Source organism: Atheta coriaria, unplaced genomic scaffold (genome assembly GCF_025399875.1).
Source record: "Atheta coriaria isolate IRGN ID8LTWV9N9 unplaced genomic scaffold, Caltech_Dcor_3.1 hic_scaffold_8_pilon, whole genome shotgun sequence".
Classification (NCBI taxonomy): domain Eukaryota; kingdom Metazoa; phylum Arthropoda; class Insecta; order Coleoptera; family Staphylinidae; genus Dalotia; species Dalotia coriaria.
In genome coordinates this window covers 5,253,565-5,269,321 of record NW_027045450.1, presented here as the reverse complement: position 1 = coordinate 5,269,321, position 15,757 = coordinate 5,253,565, and the positions used below count along the sequence as shown (strand labels likewise).

At 38.2% G+C, this 15,757-nt stretch overlaps 2 protein-coding genes and 1 long non-coding RNA gene across 7 annotated transcripts in view; 2 read left to right on the top strand and 1 right to left on the bottom strand.

The window, feature by feature from the left end:
- LOC135797329 (hemicentin-1-like) overlaps window positions 1-12,091 on the top strand; it is a 117,612-nt gene extending 105,521 nt beyond the window's left edge. For both annotated transcript variants that reach the window (XM_065309617.1, XM_065309616.1), the window contains 3 exons: window positions 8,760-8,911; window positions 10,699-10,909; window positions 10,985-12,091. In XM_065309617.1, coding sequence (XP_065165689.1) covers window positions 8,760-8,911; window positions 10,699-10,909; window positions 10,985-11,385 — 764 coding nt within the window. In that variant the 3' untranslated portion in view covers window positions 11,386-12,091. The remainder of the gene's footprint in view (window positions 1-8,759; window positions 8,912-10,698; window positions 10,910-10,984) is intronic.
- Window positions 1-15,757, bottom strand: part of LOC135797500 (xaa-Pro dipeptidase-like) — a 225,977-nt gene that overhangs the window by 196,197 nt on the left and 14,023 nt on the right. The gene's annotated exons all lie outside the window — the stretch shown is intronic.
- LOC135797505 (uncharacterized) overlaps window positions 14,581-15,757 on the top strand; it is a 131,024-nt gene continuing 129,847 nt past the window's right edge. Inside the window, exons 1-3 of the long non-coding RNA XR_010549561.1 lie at window positions 14,581-14,598; window positions 15,200-15,251; window positions 15,528-15,579. This is a non-coding gene — a long non-coding RNA (uncharacterized lncRNA). The remainder of the gene's footprint in view (window positions 14,599-15,199; window positions 15,252-15,527; window positions 15,580-15,757) is intronic.

The following is a 15,757-nucleotide window of genomic DNA, read 5'->3' as shown; positions in this document are numbered from 1 at the left end:
AAGAAAAAATATTAATCGGAGTCACATCCGGGCTCATCCGGAAACGGGCTGCATGGGTGGAATGTACATATTCATATAGAAATTAAAAAATGAAAGAGAATGGAAGCGATAAAAAGACCCGGGCGCGCAGGGGTGGAAAACTAATAAATAGAGTGCCTTCCGACCTATCCCTAACCTAAAATATTACGCCTTGTTCGCGCATGTAGTATGAATAATAAAAACGTTTTAAAATGATGTAGAATCGCAACATTCAGGCGAAATAAACTGGCACGTTTCACACAAAGTTTAACGAACCTTTTTGAGTTAAAAATAAAAAACAAGCTGTATGCAGGTATATAATAGCCGCGTGGGTGTTGAAAATTAGCTCGGTTGTTAAAAAGTACGCGCAAAACAAATCGTGCAAAACAACCCGCAGCGCAATTTATTTTTACTCTGTGAAGCAATTAAAATCAAGAAATCAAAAGTTCAAGGTTAAAAGTTTAATTACACTTCATTAACCCTGTGATCTTTTAATCTAAAATCTTATATAATCCGGTACGTGCATTTTTGATCATCCGATTATGCGTAAGCTTTTAGTGATAATCGCTTGCTGCAGTTGCACAACTGGTTGCATAACTGAAAGCTATTTATTTCCACGTGTGTGTGTGTGTGTGTGGGTTTGTTTTGCCCCTACTCCATGATATTGAATCTTCTCTATGCGGCCATATTGGCCGCGGCTTAAATTTACTGCATACGTTTTGCATGGTATTAAGGGATTTGAGCACAAAGTGTGTATAACTCCATATCGCTAAGTAGTCTGCGTTAAATATTCATTGGCTGCGCGGCGGGTGACACGAGCCGAGCATAAACAACGGCGAATCGCAAGGGCAAACCAAACAAGTAATGCGCGAGCTTATGGACTCCGATAATAATATACGCGCCGATTATTCATTTGCGTTAATATTTTAATAACGCACGCCGAACAACAATTAATATTGTAATATTTTCACATTTATGATATTTTTTGTGTCGGTTGATAAGATTTTTTGATTTTTCTTTGTGGAAAATGTGCGGATAGGGATATTTTTATTAATATTATTTTAAAAACTTTTAGAATCATTGTAATTAATGTTATAAATGCAAATTTAAGTTTTATTGTGTGTTTGTGTCGCTTTCACGCAGAATCCACTTAAGCAATTTTGATAAATTTTGGTTTACAGATAGGTTTGATTATGGAAATGCAAATAAGCTACTTTTTGTCAAAAAATATTAATTAAAAAGGTGTAAAATAAGTGATTAAAGTAGATATGAAGATTTTGTCGCATTTATAGTTATATAAATTAAATCTAGATGGCGCTAAAGTGCATCATTACTTTTTCTTTAAATTTTTAAATTTTAATATTTTGTTAATTAAATTTAATTACTAATTAATTTTATTAACCATTGATAAACCCGTTGGGAATTTTCCTGGAACAAGTAGTTTTTAATAATAATTATTTTTCCACGTTGCTAGTTAAAATTGTAAATTTTATTACAAACTAATTACCGTACGCGTAGAATGAGGCTTCATTAATATTCCATATTCTAAGCTTGGCCGTGTCGCCGCTTGTCGTTCAGTAATTCGACAAAAGGCGAAAACATGTAATTATGCACGTATTGAATTTAATTAATTACCGCGTAATAATGATTACGTTTCGCGCGTCGGTGCTTAACGATCGCAAACGAGTCACTAAATGACATTTGCGTCGCTCCGGAACTTCCGGCAAGAAATTGTCGTCGAAAGTCTCGTTGGTCTCGGTAATAATAACGAAGAACAGAGTCCCGCCTAATGCGGAATTACGTCGGGAATATTACGCGAAAACTCGTTTTAATATTTTTAATATTCTTTAAGTGTGCGCCATGCGCATAGAGCGCCGGGTTTGTTCTTTTATTATTTGTGGTTGGGCAAAAACTTACAGCGTCTATATACAAGGACGTGGAATTAATTTATAAAATGAGCCACAGCCACGACAAACACGCAAAATGCATAATGCAAAATGGAAATGAAAAAAAAACACAACGACACTGAATGCCAAATGAAAACTTATGCAACCCAATTTACAAATTATAGTGTTTAACATACAATATGTCCCACAGAAATCACTGATTTTAATTTAGAATAAAACATTTTTAGGTTTAAACACATTGTATGTTGATATTGGTGCTTATGCAACCCAATTTGCAAATTTACTTACATGTAACTCGCACGTCATGTGTGTATATGTTCTTTTTTTCTTCGTCTTCATTTTTTACCGTATATTCTTTCGTTTAGTTGGCTTTGCCAGCCGTTTCCTGCCGTTTTGTACAACGACATACGTTATACCTTACACGCTCATACGGATCGTTATAAATTTACCCTTTGAATTAATAACGCCGGTATTATGTCGAGCTTTGGAAAGTTGTCGCGCGCATAAATAGGCACGTTGGCGTCGTTTTCATAAATTTGAAAGCGAACGTACGCAAAAGTTTTTCCTCACCGCGGCGCAAAAAGTTTGCGCAACCCTCTCGAGATGGAATAATCGTATAACTATGATGTAAACTTTTGTACGTCGTTTAATTCCACTCGATTCGAATTGACACTTTTTCGAAAGTTAAAAAAATCTATTACGCGAAAAGTTTGAGCAAATTGGTGGCGCGGGAGCTCCGCCCAGATGTGTAGTGCGCATGCGTCACGCCGAGCATAGTGTATTATGCATATTTACTCGGCGGATGTGTCAAGAGGAACAAAAGAAAACTAGCGTATTTTAAATCTTTCATCCCCGCACGCGCATAAACAACCAGCCGTCGTAAAAGTCAACGCCGGGCGAAAACAACAGAAGACACGCCTGAATAAACCGAATTTCTCGTTAAATATTAACACCCCCTCCCCGCTCACACCTCCCAAACATCGCCATCCGGATAACATTATTTATTTACGCCGTCGGGTTCAGCCGCCGGCGTATTTATCAGCCATCGCGATGATATCAATCCGACCTTTTTTTTTCTCCTGGTGCTCTCTAAAGGTGTAAATTTACGTTTTGCATTTTTCACACGCACTAAAAATATTTTTAGGTTTTTGTCTTCTTGCGAAAGATTAAAACATTCTGCGCAAAATTTTAATTATTTTTTATCACCACCTGACCTGATCTACGTCTCAACCATTCTTCTTCTTCATCTCCTCATCTTTCATCCGGTGCGCCCGTTTTGCATCGTTTGCATCGCCGGTGGCGCCAAACTTAATTAAATTATTTTATTACGGAAAATATTTGCCTTCGCTTTATGATTTCGACAAGATGTTATTACTTATTACTCGCGTCGTCGGCTGAGCTGCATCGACTGAGCGCAGCTCGCTTTATTATTGAAAGGATAATGGAGAATTTAATAAGTTAGTAATTGCTTTCGGGGCAGCCAGCAGCACCGAAAGTGTTATAAGACAAAACACCCACCCACCTCTCTCACCAGCAAGGTGTGCGAATTATTTTAATTAGTTCCAACTTTGAGGCCCTCAGGTCCATGATGAAACTTTACCCAAAGTCATCCACTCATCTATTGGCAATTATAATTAAAACTAACGTCTGCAACGCCCTCTCGGTGACATAAACTGCAACTTTTTATTTAGTTTTAATATATTTTTTAATAGAAATTGCAAATCGAAAGTTTTTCACTCGTAAACACCTGCTAGTGGCATATAATTTAAGATGTGCCGCCGCTCTTATAATACCACCCCCTATTTCGAATGGCAAACTTGGAATGCAACGAGTTTCGAGTGGTGAATATGTGAGCATGTGAAGTTTTCACTTTGGAAATGAGAGAATGCTTGAGCAAACTCACGTTCGAGAATGTTTAGACTTTGGGCGCGGGTTTAGAGTATCCAGTTTTCGATGTGCAGCCTGCACGAGTGCGTTGAGTGTGTGAAATGTGCAATTGGAAACGTTTCCACACTCGAAGCCTTCACAATGCACACAATTCAATGGCGTAAAATATGAGGGGCATAAATTGTGTGCTTTTCGATGATAAATAGTTTCGGAAACAAGCATATAAACACGTCATCTGCTTTAATGTTTATGATTTTCATGCCGGAACATTACTAAGAAGCTTATTGTAAGATCATATATATAAATGATAATGCCAGAAGCGTTTTGTAAAGTATATTATATATGAAGTAGTATAATCTTTACAGATACCTATAAATTTTTATAGAAATCTATACTTAGGAGTGAATGTCGGTAAGTGTATTGCAGCGCCATCTAGGTTTGAGTTTTTGTACTGTGGTTTTGGTTCTTATTTAACCTATTTTTATTTTGCAAAAAAAGTTGCCTATATTTTTTTGCACGAAAAAAAACACGAAAATGTTTACTTTTTGTTAAATTCTTTGTCTTTTTGATCAACTCGGTATATTAACACAATTGAAGAATAGCTGGTATAATCCGAATTGTATTATTAGATCTACCGGTGCATCCAGTTGCTTGAATTGCGAGATTACATTTTGCGGGCGCTTTGTAGCAATTCTATTTGACCGCCGCAGCTATACGCCGCTTGCCGATTGTGAATTAAAGTCGGTTTTGCGTCGGCGGTGGCGCGCAAAAGACGTGTCGATTTGAGCACGCCGCTCGCGCCGCTTCTGTAATTATTAGATAATGATTGCTCCGCCCGCGGCCGTAAGACGCGCCTCGCCCGCACGGCCATTAACTAAGATTCCAATTTGTAGCGCACGCGAAGGAGTTCTTAATTACACCGCCTTACTCAGCCCACTGCTGCCACCATCGCATTCTTGCTCGACTTTAATGCCGAATTCCTCCATATTTTGAGGTCACTTATGCGACGCGCGCGCGCGCCCCCTATTGATTTATAGCGGATTCGACTCGCGGCGAAATTAAACTCATAAAACTACAGATAAAACGCTATAAATATTTGAAATTGCATCCGGCGATGTTCGGCGAAGACTTGAAGTCGACATGCTCGGCGCGTCTCCGATGGCGGGAAATTGTTCGCGACACTTTCATCCCTCGAATGCTCATTTCGAGGAGCATCTCAACTCCTTATTGCAACAGATGTCAACTTGCATTTACCCAGGGCAACGGGAAAACCTCGCGCCGAGAACACACTATCATACAGGGTATTATTAATCAAAACATGGCGCGTGTTTTCCCTGAAAGAGAAACACAAGGCCCCGAGACCGCGGTCGGTCGGAGTCTAAGTCAGTGTTAAGTTGAATTTCATTAGGGGCCGGCCTCGGGGCGCCGCTGCGTCATTAAGTTGTGTATGCGGTGCCGTTAGTGCTGCTATTATTTATAGAACTCACACAAGAAGCACGCGCACCGCACTCCCACATCCACATCCTGCAGATATTAAACTGCATTGAACAATCCGTTTGCGCGCTCGTTTCCGCTTGTGCCGCCGTCGGGGAGTGAAAGATTTTTCATTCGAAATTCGTATTAATTAATCGTCTGTTGTATGCAACATTGTATGCATCGCGTATGGGGTGCCATCTGTTTGGCGAAAGTTTGATGATAGACGAGCTGGGCGATGGCGCAAAAAATGCTTTTAACGTTATTACTTCGCTGCTCCGGGCGCCCAACTATGATACATAAATTAAACAACAGGACAGAGCGACATCGGGGGACATGATGCCCGACCATTAATAATCTGCATCTCGTAGAGATCGGCTTGTCACCCAGCGGAAAATCGCAACTTTTCGTTTCATTCACCGCGCACAACGCTTTGTGTCGTCATGACGCCGCAGGAAAAAAAAAACACATTACGGCAATGACCACAAATTAAAGATAATTTCACCCGTGGGAACGCTCTTTGCTTTTATAACCTTCACCTGCCTTCCGGTCTTTGGAATTCCTCACATCTTTGGTATTTGGTATTTTTCAAGTCAAACGGAACAATCCATATTACACCACCACACTGTGATGATACCGGAAGTCGAGGTGGACATTGGAAACGTCCACATACTTTTATTTATCTGTCTTTTATATTATACTCTTGTCCTCGTTACGAACAAAAGCATTCGGGAACAGAAGCTGGAAAGTTTCCGCGTCGTTCTTGTTTCCTCGTTTGCTCAAACTGCGCTTTACCCCCACCAACTATACAATTATCCAGGCATCCAACGCTGCAGCGTGAAATAGAAATAGATGAAATAACAATAAAATAGAAAACACTCCATGGCGGATTATCGTTATTTTATAAAACCGTCATAAATTTCACGCTAACTATACGAATGCATTTCCGGTTTATCTTGCGCGTATAAATATTAACAATACTAATATAAATAAAGCTTCTGTATCGCCAGCCAGAGGGATTTGAAAAATAATTCGCTCTTTGAGCACTCTGGAGCACATTTAATTGAAATCTTTATTCAAATACAAAAAGCTTTCCGCCTCCACCCACGCGATGTTCACAGCCCCATGGGGATATGATCATATAATGCAATATAGAGCGCGCGCTTTTTCTGTATGTCATGCGTGGCCGGCGGCGACGCGATTAGTTAAAAATCCATTACGGAGCGCACACGAAAAATTTATTTAACGCACGCTTAAAAATGTATTAACGGGATTATTTATTGCGCGCCAGCGCTGAATATGTGCCACATCTGTCTCTATCTTTTTCGCGACATGGCAACACGCGGAAATGAATATGCGCCGCGTTTGACATTTATAAATTTTATATTTGCGCCAGATCAAACAGCCCCCTGGGTCGCGGGACTGAATAGGGGTAATGTATATAATATATTGCTAAAGTCTCAAAGGACTCGATGCGATAATGCGGTGGATTAACGCATGAATTATTGTTGTTAGTGTTTGTAATTTTAAATGTATTAAGATGATATCAAAGGAATTGATAAGAAAAGGATATAACATGCGCCTTAAATAAATAACCTGTGTTTTGTTACATTGTAATTACCAGAGAATATTTTTTTCATAATACGAACGGATTTTAATAAAAAATAACTACTTTAATAAAATAATAACATTAATTATTTTTGAGCTTTTTGGTCTTATAACGTACTGATTCTGCCAATTAAATTCTCAATTTTAATTTAAATTAGGATTAGAAAAGCTTATAATGCATTTAGCGCCATCTGGGAGTGAATTTCGGGACAATAACTATGATTACATCACTATTACAACTTTCATCCCTTATTTAACACCCTTAAAATTAGTATTTTGCGATAAAAAGTAGCCTATTCACTTTTCCAATGTCTTAAATATATTTATACCAAATTTTAACAAAATTGATTAAATGGTTTTTACGTTAAAGTGATACAAACATACAAAATCCTCAAATTTGCTTTTAAATTTTACCTATTTTTGTTTATAATTTAAGATTTACCAAGATGATATCAAATTAATTGATAACCACCCGCGTACCAAAATAAACAACCCTTATTCCATCCGATTGTAATTACACGACACAATTCTTATCCACCCCACGCACGACGCAATGTTTAATATATTCATACGAATACAATTTCACCCTAAGATGCTTTTCCATCAAATTCCGTCCCTTTGCGTGCAGCATCCGAAAGTGTGTACATGTGCGTGGCTTTCCAAAACAAACTCGTTGGCAATTAATTAATTAATTAAACCTCATCCACATGAGAAGTGGTCCGCGCGCTCCAAAGCAGATGATACTTCTTTCAAAAACGAGATAGTAGGATATACACAACATCATCCGCACTGATGCAAATTACATCCGACATCCTCGAAGCGCTAAACATTAAACGCTAAGCACTTTGCTTTATGACTTTCTTAGTCCAAATTTCCACATTATGCAAATATTCATTTTTCAACGGCGCGTGGCCGGCGTGCACCGCAGGAAAGTAATGGCGCGGTGCGGAATGTTAAGAGCATTAAAGACAGCACCCTCTCCCCGTTGGACCACCACGCCAACCCACGAGGGTTGTGAGCTTGTGCTGATTTAGAGTATTTGAAGAATTTAAATATTTAATTAATGGAAGCGCTGAGCAAGCGATGCTTGCCGCTTGCGAAAGTTGCACGTCAACGCGAAATAAAATAAAATTAGGAAGCGAAGGCGATGTGGAGGTATATGGGGAAGAGGGTGGAGAAGGTTGGCAAATGTTTGCTCGATAAACAAGAAAAATGTGAAACGCTTGTATTATTTTCACTTCCGTTTATTCCAATGGTGAAAAAAAGGCGCTTTTCTTGCTGTTTCTTTGTAGGGGTGAGTTTTTTTTTTTGCACTGGCGGAGCAGGCTGATATCGAGATGTTTTGTGTGCGTAGACTTTTCGACTAGAAAATCTAGAAAATCGAGAGCAATAAATACCGTCCTTGACTCGCCATCTTGGCTCCGCCATTGGGATGTGAGATGGAAGACGTAATAAATTCTGCTGCGGACATGATTGTTCTTAATTATCTCGTCGGAGGAGGGTATTAGGTTGCGGGCGAGGCAGTCGCACGACTGGTCACTTTATTTTCCCCACTCACACCCGCGGGGGAAAAAGATAAGCGAGATTGAAACACGCATGAAACTCATAAGAATGTAAAACATCCCTTCAAGACATCAGACATCTCGAGGTTGGGTTATGTTATGTTTTATTTTGTTGTTTTCTGCATTACCGACAAGAGTAGTTGGTTGCATATCTATGCATGAATGACCTCCGGGCGTAAGCAGATAACAAGCTCTCTTCTATACTTCTATACTTTAGAAAACAACAATTGTAAGACAAACATTGTGCTCTATTGATGACTTGAAGTGGCAGTAAATATTTAAACAATGTATTGTCCAATTGCAGGTCGTAGCCAAGGGGCGTCCGAGCACAGCGCCTATTGGGAGCAGCCGTTCTCGCAGCCCTACTTTGACAACTCGTCCCGTCGTGATGTCACATCCACCGTGGGACAAACGGCGCATCTGCACTGCCGTGTGCGCAACCTCGGCGATCGTGCGGTACGTAAACCACTTCTCTCTGACTCCTTGGTCCAACTGGGCGCCAACTTCGGTACTCCAAGTCCATCCGAGAAACTTTACACTCCTCACTCAACGATTCTCGCGCGAGATTGGTTTGATAAGACCAAGTTTGCGAGAGTTGAGTTCCAGGCGGCTTGACTTTTCGACTTGACTTGAGCTTCACGCCTGGAACTATGCGCCAAGTTTGTCGGGAATAATTTTGCTAATAAGTCACACACAACACGCCCACACACATTCGGTGTTTTTGTGATTATTGTTTGGCAACTGTGTGTTGCTTCTGTCCGGGGATCAGATTGAACTGACTTGGAAGCCCTGCGCCAATTTTCAGCTATCTTGTTTGCGTAATGGAACAAACATGAGCTCACTGAAAGGCAAAAACGTCCAAGGACGCACCTTTATTTGCGCGCAGCGTTTCGCACGTCGGGAGCTTTAAACTTCTGCGAAATATGCAGAAAGCTTTTTTCCAGCTTTTTCCAGTCACCCGACCAAACAAACACATTGTTCCTTTTACTTTCACTTTCATTTGTTTTCCTTTTTATTTGTGCGCCACACACAAAAGACTTACGAAAGTCTATTGCTTCGAAGGTTTCATCTCGGGGACGTTTTACATTATACATTTACAGCGGACTTTAATGTTTAATTCTGAGGAAATTATTAGCTAGGACCCGACTTAGGCTTGAAAGACAAACAGATATAAATTATCCCCGGCCGCATTTGGCGTGGGCGCCAATCGACTAGCGACTGGGGAGGGTATTTTTCTTCGAGTGCCCTCGTCGCTTACCCTTTCGGCAATAAATCGGCAGGTTTGATATCGCGATGCGGCGCTCGCTCAGCCGATAAGCGCGCCGCCGCCGTCGTCTTATCATCGAACCTTTCGCAATTTCTACGTTTATGAGGATGGCGGTGGGCGGGCGCGGAATGTGCATGCCCTAATGTTCATTTCGCTCGTATATTCCAGCTTAAGGGCTGTGCACAAGGATATTCCACTGGGACGCGTGGAGCACAATCGCAATCGGAAAAATACAAATTTCTAATTTTATTATTCGCGGCGCGCTTTTACGATCACTGCCATTGTAGCGTAATTGCACACAATGAATTCCCACTGTGAGAAATACTATTTTAAGCGAAATCTAAGGATTTACCAATGACTTAGATATCTCTTGTCTTTACTACTCTAATATCTATAATTTTAGAATCAGTTATTTCACTGTAAATTTGATATCTTTGTCGCAGGTCGAGGATTATAATAATTAAAACCTCAAGGTCCTTCATAACCTCAATCCTAGCCTAGACACTAATTAATCATATTCTATCATCTCGCTTTTGTGCTCGTTTCTAACAGATTTTCCCCCGGACAAGTTTTTCATCTCCATATGAGATCTCTTGTTAGAAACCCGATCTTCGTATTTGGCTATACAACGCTGTTAAATGGTCGTCACTTACATTGTGCAATCCTTAATTAATTCGCGCGCTCAGGCGAGAGCATTAAATTCGTCGGTCTTTAATACGCGCCGTCGTCGTCGTCGTAATGAACGTTTCAATAAAATTTATAGCGGCAAGACCTAATCTGTTCTTGTCGCGTTGTCGCATTTACCATTTCGCGCGGCGGCGGCGCCTCGCTTGCATTATGCCCGCATTAAACTACGCACCCTACGAGCTGAGGGTTTATTGTGCACTCATGTCAAGTGCACAATCAAAAATTTTCAACTAGTAAAAGCAGCACAGGATAAGATTCGTAATTAATTAGTTTTCTGTGTCTTTTTTAGGTGTCATGGATTCGTAAAAGGGACCTACATATATTAACAGTGGGAATATTGACATACACAAACGACCAGAGGTTCCAGTCATTGCACACGGATGGTTCTGACGAGTGGACGCTGAAGGTAGCTTCTCCACAGACCCGAGACAGCGGTGTCTATGAGTGCCAGGTCAGCACCGAGCCCAAAATCAGTCAAGCGTTCAAACTGAACGTTGTCGGTAAGTTTCGCTATCTGTATACCGCCATTCCAAGTCATTGCACATGTCTAATGTTTGATGTGTTTAATGTTTTAGTCTCCAAGGCAAAGATCCTTGGCAACGCCGAGCTGTATATCAAAAGCGGCAGCGACATCAACCTCACCTGCATAGTCCTGCAGACGCCTGACCCGCCCAGCTTCATCTACTGGTATCGCGGTGGTAATGTGATCAACTACTCCCAACGTGGTGGAATTAGTGTTGTCACTGAGAAACAGACACGCACCAGCCGCCTGCTTATCTCACGAGCACTGCCCACCGACAGCGGTAATTACACCTGTTCGCCATCGTCTTCAGACGCTGCGAGTGTCCTGGTGCATGTGCTCAATGGTGAGCAACCTGCGGCGATGCAACACGGCAATAATAGCAGTTCGGCAACGAGCTGGACGCTCGATTTGCTTCTCACCATTCTCGTTCAGTGTCTGATCTTCAAACGGTGAACACCAGGTGGACTCACGATGTGTCCGGATGCGCAAACATAGCTCTCTAGCTATTAATATTATCTGTTGAATGTTCACGACGATTTGTCATCATATCATCATGATCCCCTTTTATTATTCTATCATTGTGAACATTATGAATAACTTTTCTATAATAAGACCATGATAATAACGATAAAGATTGCTAACCAATAGCAACAATTCCCCTTTATATATAATGTATATTTAGATAATGTGTAAATACCCCAGTGAAGCGAATGGATATTGAATAACAATTATACTGGAATGGCTTTCATATCGGCAGTACACTTAAAATACTTTCTATTCGTTTTAGAATTTGTACTGATTGTGAGTAAGACATCTCTTTAATAGCGTTGACGAAACTGAAAACAGAAAACCCTTACGTTCATAATCGCTAATAAATAATTGTAACATACTTAGTACACACCCCGATTGGACTCTAATACCATTCATAGAAGTATTATACTAGTCAAACAATAAATATAAATAACTACCGAATAATGTGTATAAATACTTATAAGATATATTAATTATAACACACTACAATAAAGACGTAAAGTATTATACAGATACGAGACTTTATGGGTGTAAAGAGACGATATGCGAGAGAAAACTATGATTGATTAACTGTGCTACAAGATTATTGAATAATTGTAAATAGAAATAATAATCGATTTAACTAATATACATTGTTGTTTTATTTAATAGCTTCCTACACATTTTATGACTGATTTACATTGGTTTATGAGGACCATAAAGCCTAAACGGTTAATATTAACAATAAAAGTTACTAAAATAATAGATGTAAAATTATATTATCTATCAGAATCCTGAGCAGAATTCGAAAATTCCAACTTTTAATTTCGAACATAAAAAAGTGAAATCTTTTGCTTTTTTTATAACAAAATCTTTTCTTTAAAAATTTTTTGTGCCATTTTGGTAGTTTTTCAGTAAGGATGCCATCTTGAACAGAATTTTTTAAGGATCAAGAATATAAAGGTCTTTTTTTTCTGGTCCTCTCAGTTGTCGAGATAATTACCATTTAATCTTAAAAATTAAACTATTCCGGCGGAATACACGTGTATTGTAATAATTGCAAATAGAGCCTAAACGGTTAATGTGAGAAAGAAAAGTTACTAAAATAATCGATGTAAAATTATATTATCTATCAGAATCCCAAAACAGAATTCGAAAATTCCAACTATTAATTTCGGACATAAAAAAAAGAAATCTTTTGCCTTTTTTATAACAAAATCTTTTCTTTAAAAATTTTTTGTGCCATTTTGGTTGTTTTTCAGTAAGGATGCCATCTTGAACAGAATTTTTCAAGGATCAAGAATATGAAGCTCTTTTTTCTAGTCCTTTCAGTTGTCGAGATAATTACCATTTAATCTTATAAATTAATTTATTCCGGCGGAATACACGTGTGTTGCTATAATTGCAAATAGGGCTTAAACGGTCAATGTTAGACAAAAATAGTACTGAAATAATCGATGTAAAATTAAATTAGCTGTCAGGTTTCCAATTTTTAATTTAATCGAAAATAATAGCTCCATGCTAGCATAGTACGAGTACAATTCTATTCATGTTCTGCATTACCACACAGAAACTGTCAGTGTTTACAAACAAACAAGTTTTCTTATCTCCTACAATTTTTGTGCGATCGCCACGCGGTTGGCTTGTGTACCACGTTAGTCTCGTTTGTGTCGTCAGGTGATCTGCACGCACAGTTTCTTAATTTTTCTTGTGTTGTTAATGCTTCTTCGATTGTACGCGATGGATATTCTGGGTTCGTACTACGAGTACTCAACATGAGTGATGTTCCGTCGGCCGTCGTATTCTTTTTGTATTATACGCGTATTTCATCGGTTTTACAAAAATGTATGATGCATCAAAGTATGTTCTCGCATTTCTTCAGCCTTTTAAGAATCAAATACAAATCAAAATTCTCTATACAATAAGCTACTTAACTTGGAAATTTAAGCGATGAAATTTTAATTCATAAAAAAAAAATTGGCAAGGTTGGGGGCTTGATAATTTATTTCCACAATTTTCGACAGTGAATCTCTTCTAAACTAAAAGAGATAGCAACTAGAAATTTATAGGTTATGGAAGATTGGAAAATTCTGTATCAGATGGAAATTTAAAGAATTTTGAATGTAGATTTAATTCTGAATCGGTAGTCAGTAACACTATTATATATTAGAGCATTATTGGCATCTAAAATCCAATTTTTCTTTTAAATTGCTAACATTAACGATTTAAGGCCAATTGGTAATTTTATTTAAAAAAATTGAATTTGCATCGAAACGAATTGAAATACAACTTATGTTTTTTTTTACAGTATTCGCCGTACCATGGAGTTCTGCAATAACATTAACATAAACGTTAACGCAATCCTCCTAGGGTGCCCTAAATGGGAGTCACTTCTATTGCTACCCTCGTACAGTGCCCTGAATGGGAGTCACTTCTACCGCTACCCTCGTACGGTGCCCTGAATGGGAGTCACTTCTACCGCTACCTTCATAAGGTACCTAAAATGGGAGTCACTTCTATCGCTACCCTCGTACGGTGCCCTAACTTTTGTGATTATCTCACAAATTGACCCCCAAAATTGCATTTTAATGGTGGAAGGACTAATTTTGCTGATTTTATAGATTTTACACCTGAGTCTGACATCGTAGGAGGACCATTCTTGCATCAGCTTGTAAGTATTACATTTCTTTATCATTTTCTTAAATAACTTTTGTGATAATCTTACAAATTGACCCTTAAAATTGCATTTTTATGTTTGAAGGACTTATTTTTGATGGTTTTAGGGATTTTGCACCTGAGCCTGACATCGTAGGAGGATCATTCTTGCATCAGATTGTAAGTAATTTCTTTATCATTTTTCTAAACAACTTTTGTGATAATCTCACAAATTGACCTTTAAAATTGTTTTTTTTACCGAAAGACTAATTTTTGATAGTTTTAGGATTTTGCACCTGAGTCTGACATTGTAGGAGGACCATTCTTGCATCAGATTGTAAATAATGAATTTCTTTATCATTTTCTTATTTAACTTTTGTGATAATCTCACAAATTGACCCTTAAAATTGCCTTTTTCTTACCGAAAGACTAATTTTTGATGTTTTTAAGGATTTTTCACCTGAGTCTGACATCGTAGGAGGACCATCCTTGTATCAGATTGTAAGTAATTAATTTCTTAATCATTTTCCTAAATAACTTTTGTGATGATCTCACAAATTGACCCTTAAAATTGTCTTTTTCTGACCGAAAAACTAATTTTTGATGGTTTTAGGATTTTGCACCTGAGTCTGACATCGTAGGAGCACCATTCTTGCATCCGATATTAAGTAATTAATTTCTTTATCATTTTCCTAAATAATTTTTGTGAAGATCTCACAAATTGACCGTTAAAATTATTTTTTTGACCGAAAGACTAATTTTTGATGGTTTTAGGTATTTTGGACTTGAGTCTGACATCGTAGGAGGACCATTTTTGCATCAGATTATAAGTAATAAATTTTTTTATCATTTTCATAAATAATTTTTGTGATAATCTCACAAATTGACCCTTAAAATTGTGTTTCTCTGACCGAAAGACTAATTTTTGATGTTTTTAGAGATTTTGCACCTGAGTCTGACATCGTAGGAGGACCATTCTTGCATCAGATTGTAAGTAATTAATTTCTTTATCATTTTCCTAAATAATTTTTGTGATAATCTCACAAATTGACCCTTAAAATTGTGTTTTTCTGACCGAAAGACTAATTTTTGATGGTTTTAGGGATTTTGCACCTGAGTCTGACATCGTAGAAGGACCATTCTTGCATCACATTGTAAGTAATTAATTTCTTTATCATTTTCATAAATAACTTTTGTGATGATCTCACAAATTGACCCTTAAAATTGTGTTTTTCTGACCGAAAGACTAATTTTTGATGGTTTTAGGGATTTTGCACCTGACTCTGACATCGTAGGAGGACCATTCTTGCATCAGATTGTAAGTAATTAATTTCTTTATCATTTTCATAAATAATTTTTGTGATGATCTCACAAATTGACCCTTAAAATTGTGTTTTTCTGACCGAAAGACTAATTTTTTATGGTTTTAGGGATTTTGCACCTGAGTCTGACATCGTAGGAGGACCATTCTTGCATCAGATTGTAAGTAATTAATTTCTTTATCATTTTCATAAATAATTTTTGTGATGATCTCACAAATTGACCCTTAAAATTGTGTTTTTCTGACCGAAAGACTAATTTTTGATGGTTTTAGGGATTTTGCACCTGACTCTGTCATCGTAGGAGGACCATTCTTGTATCAGATTGTAAGTAATTAATT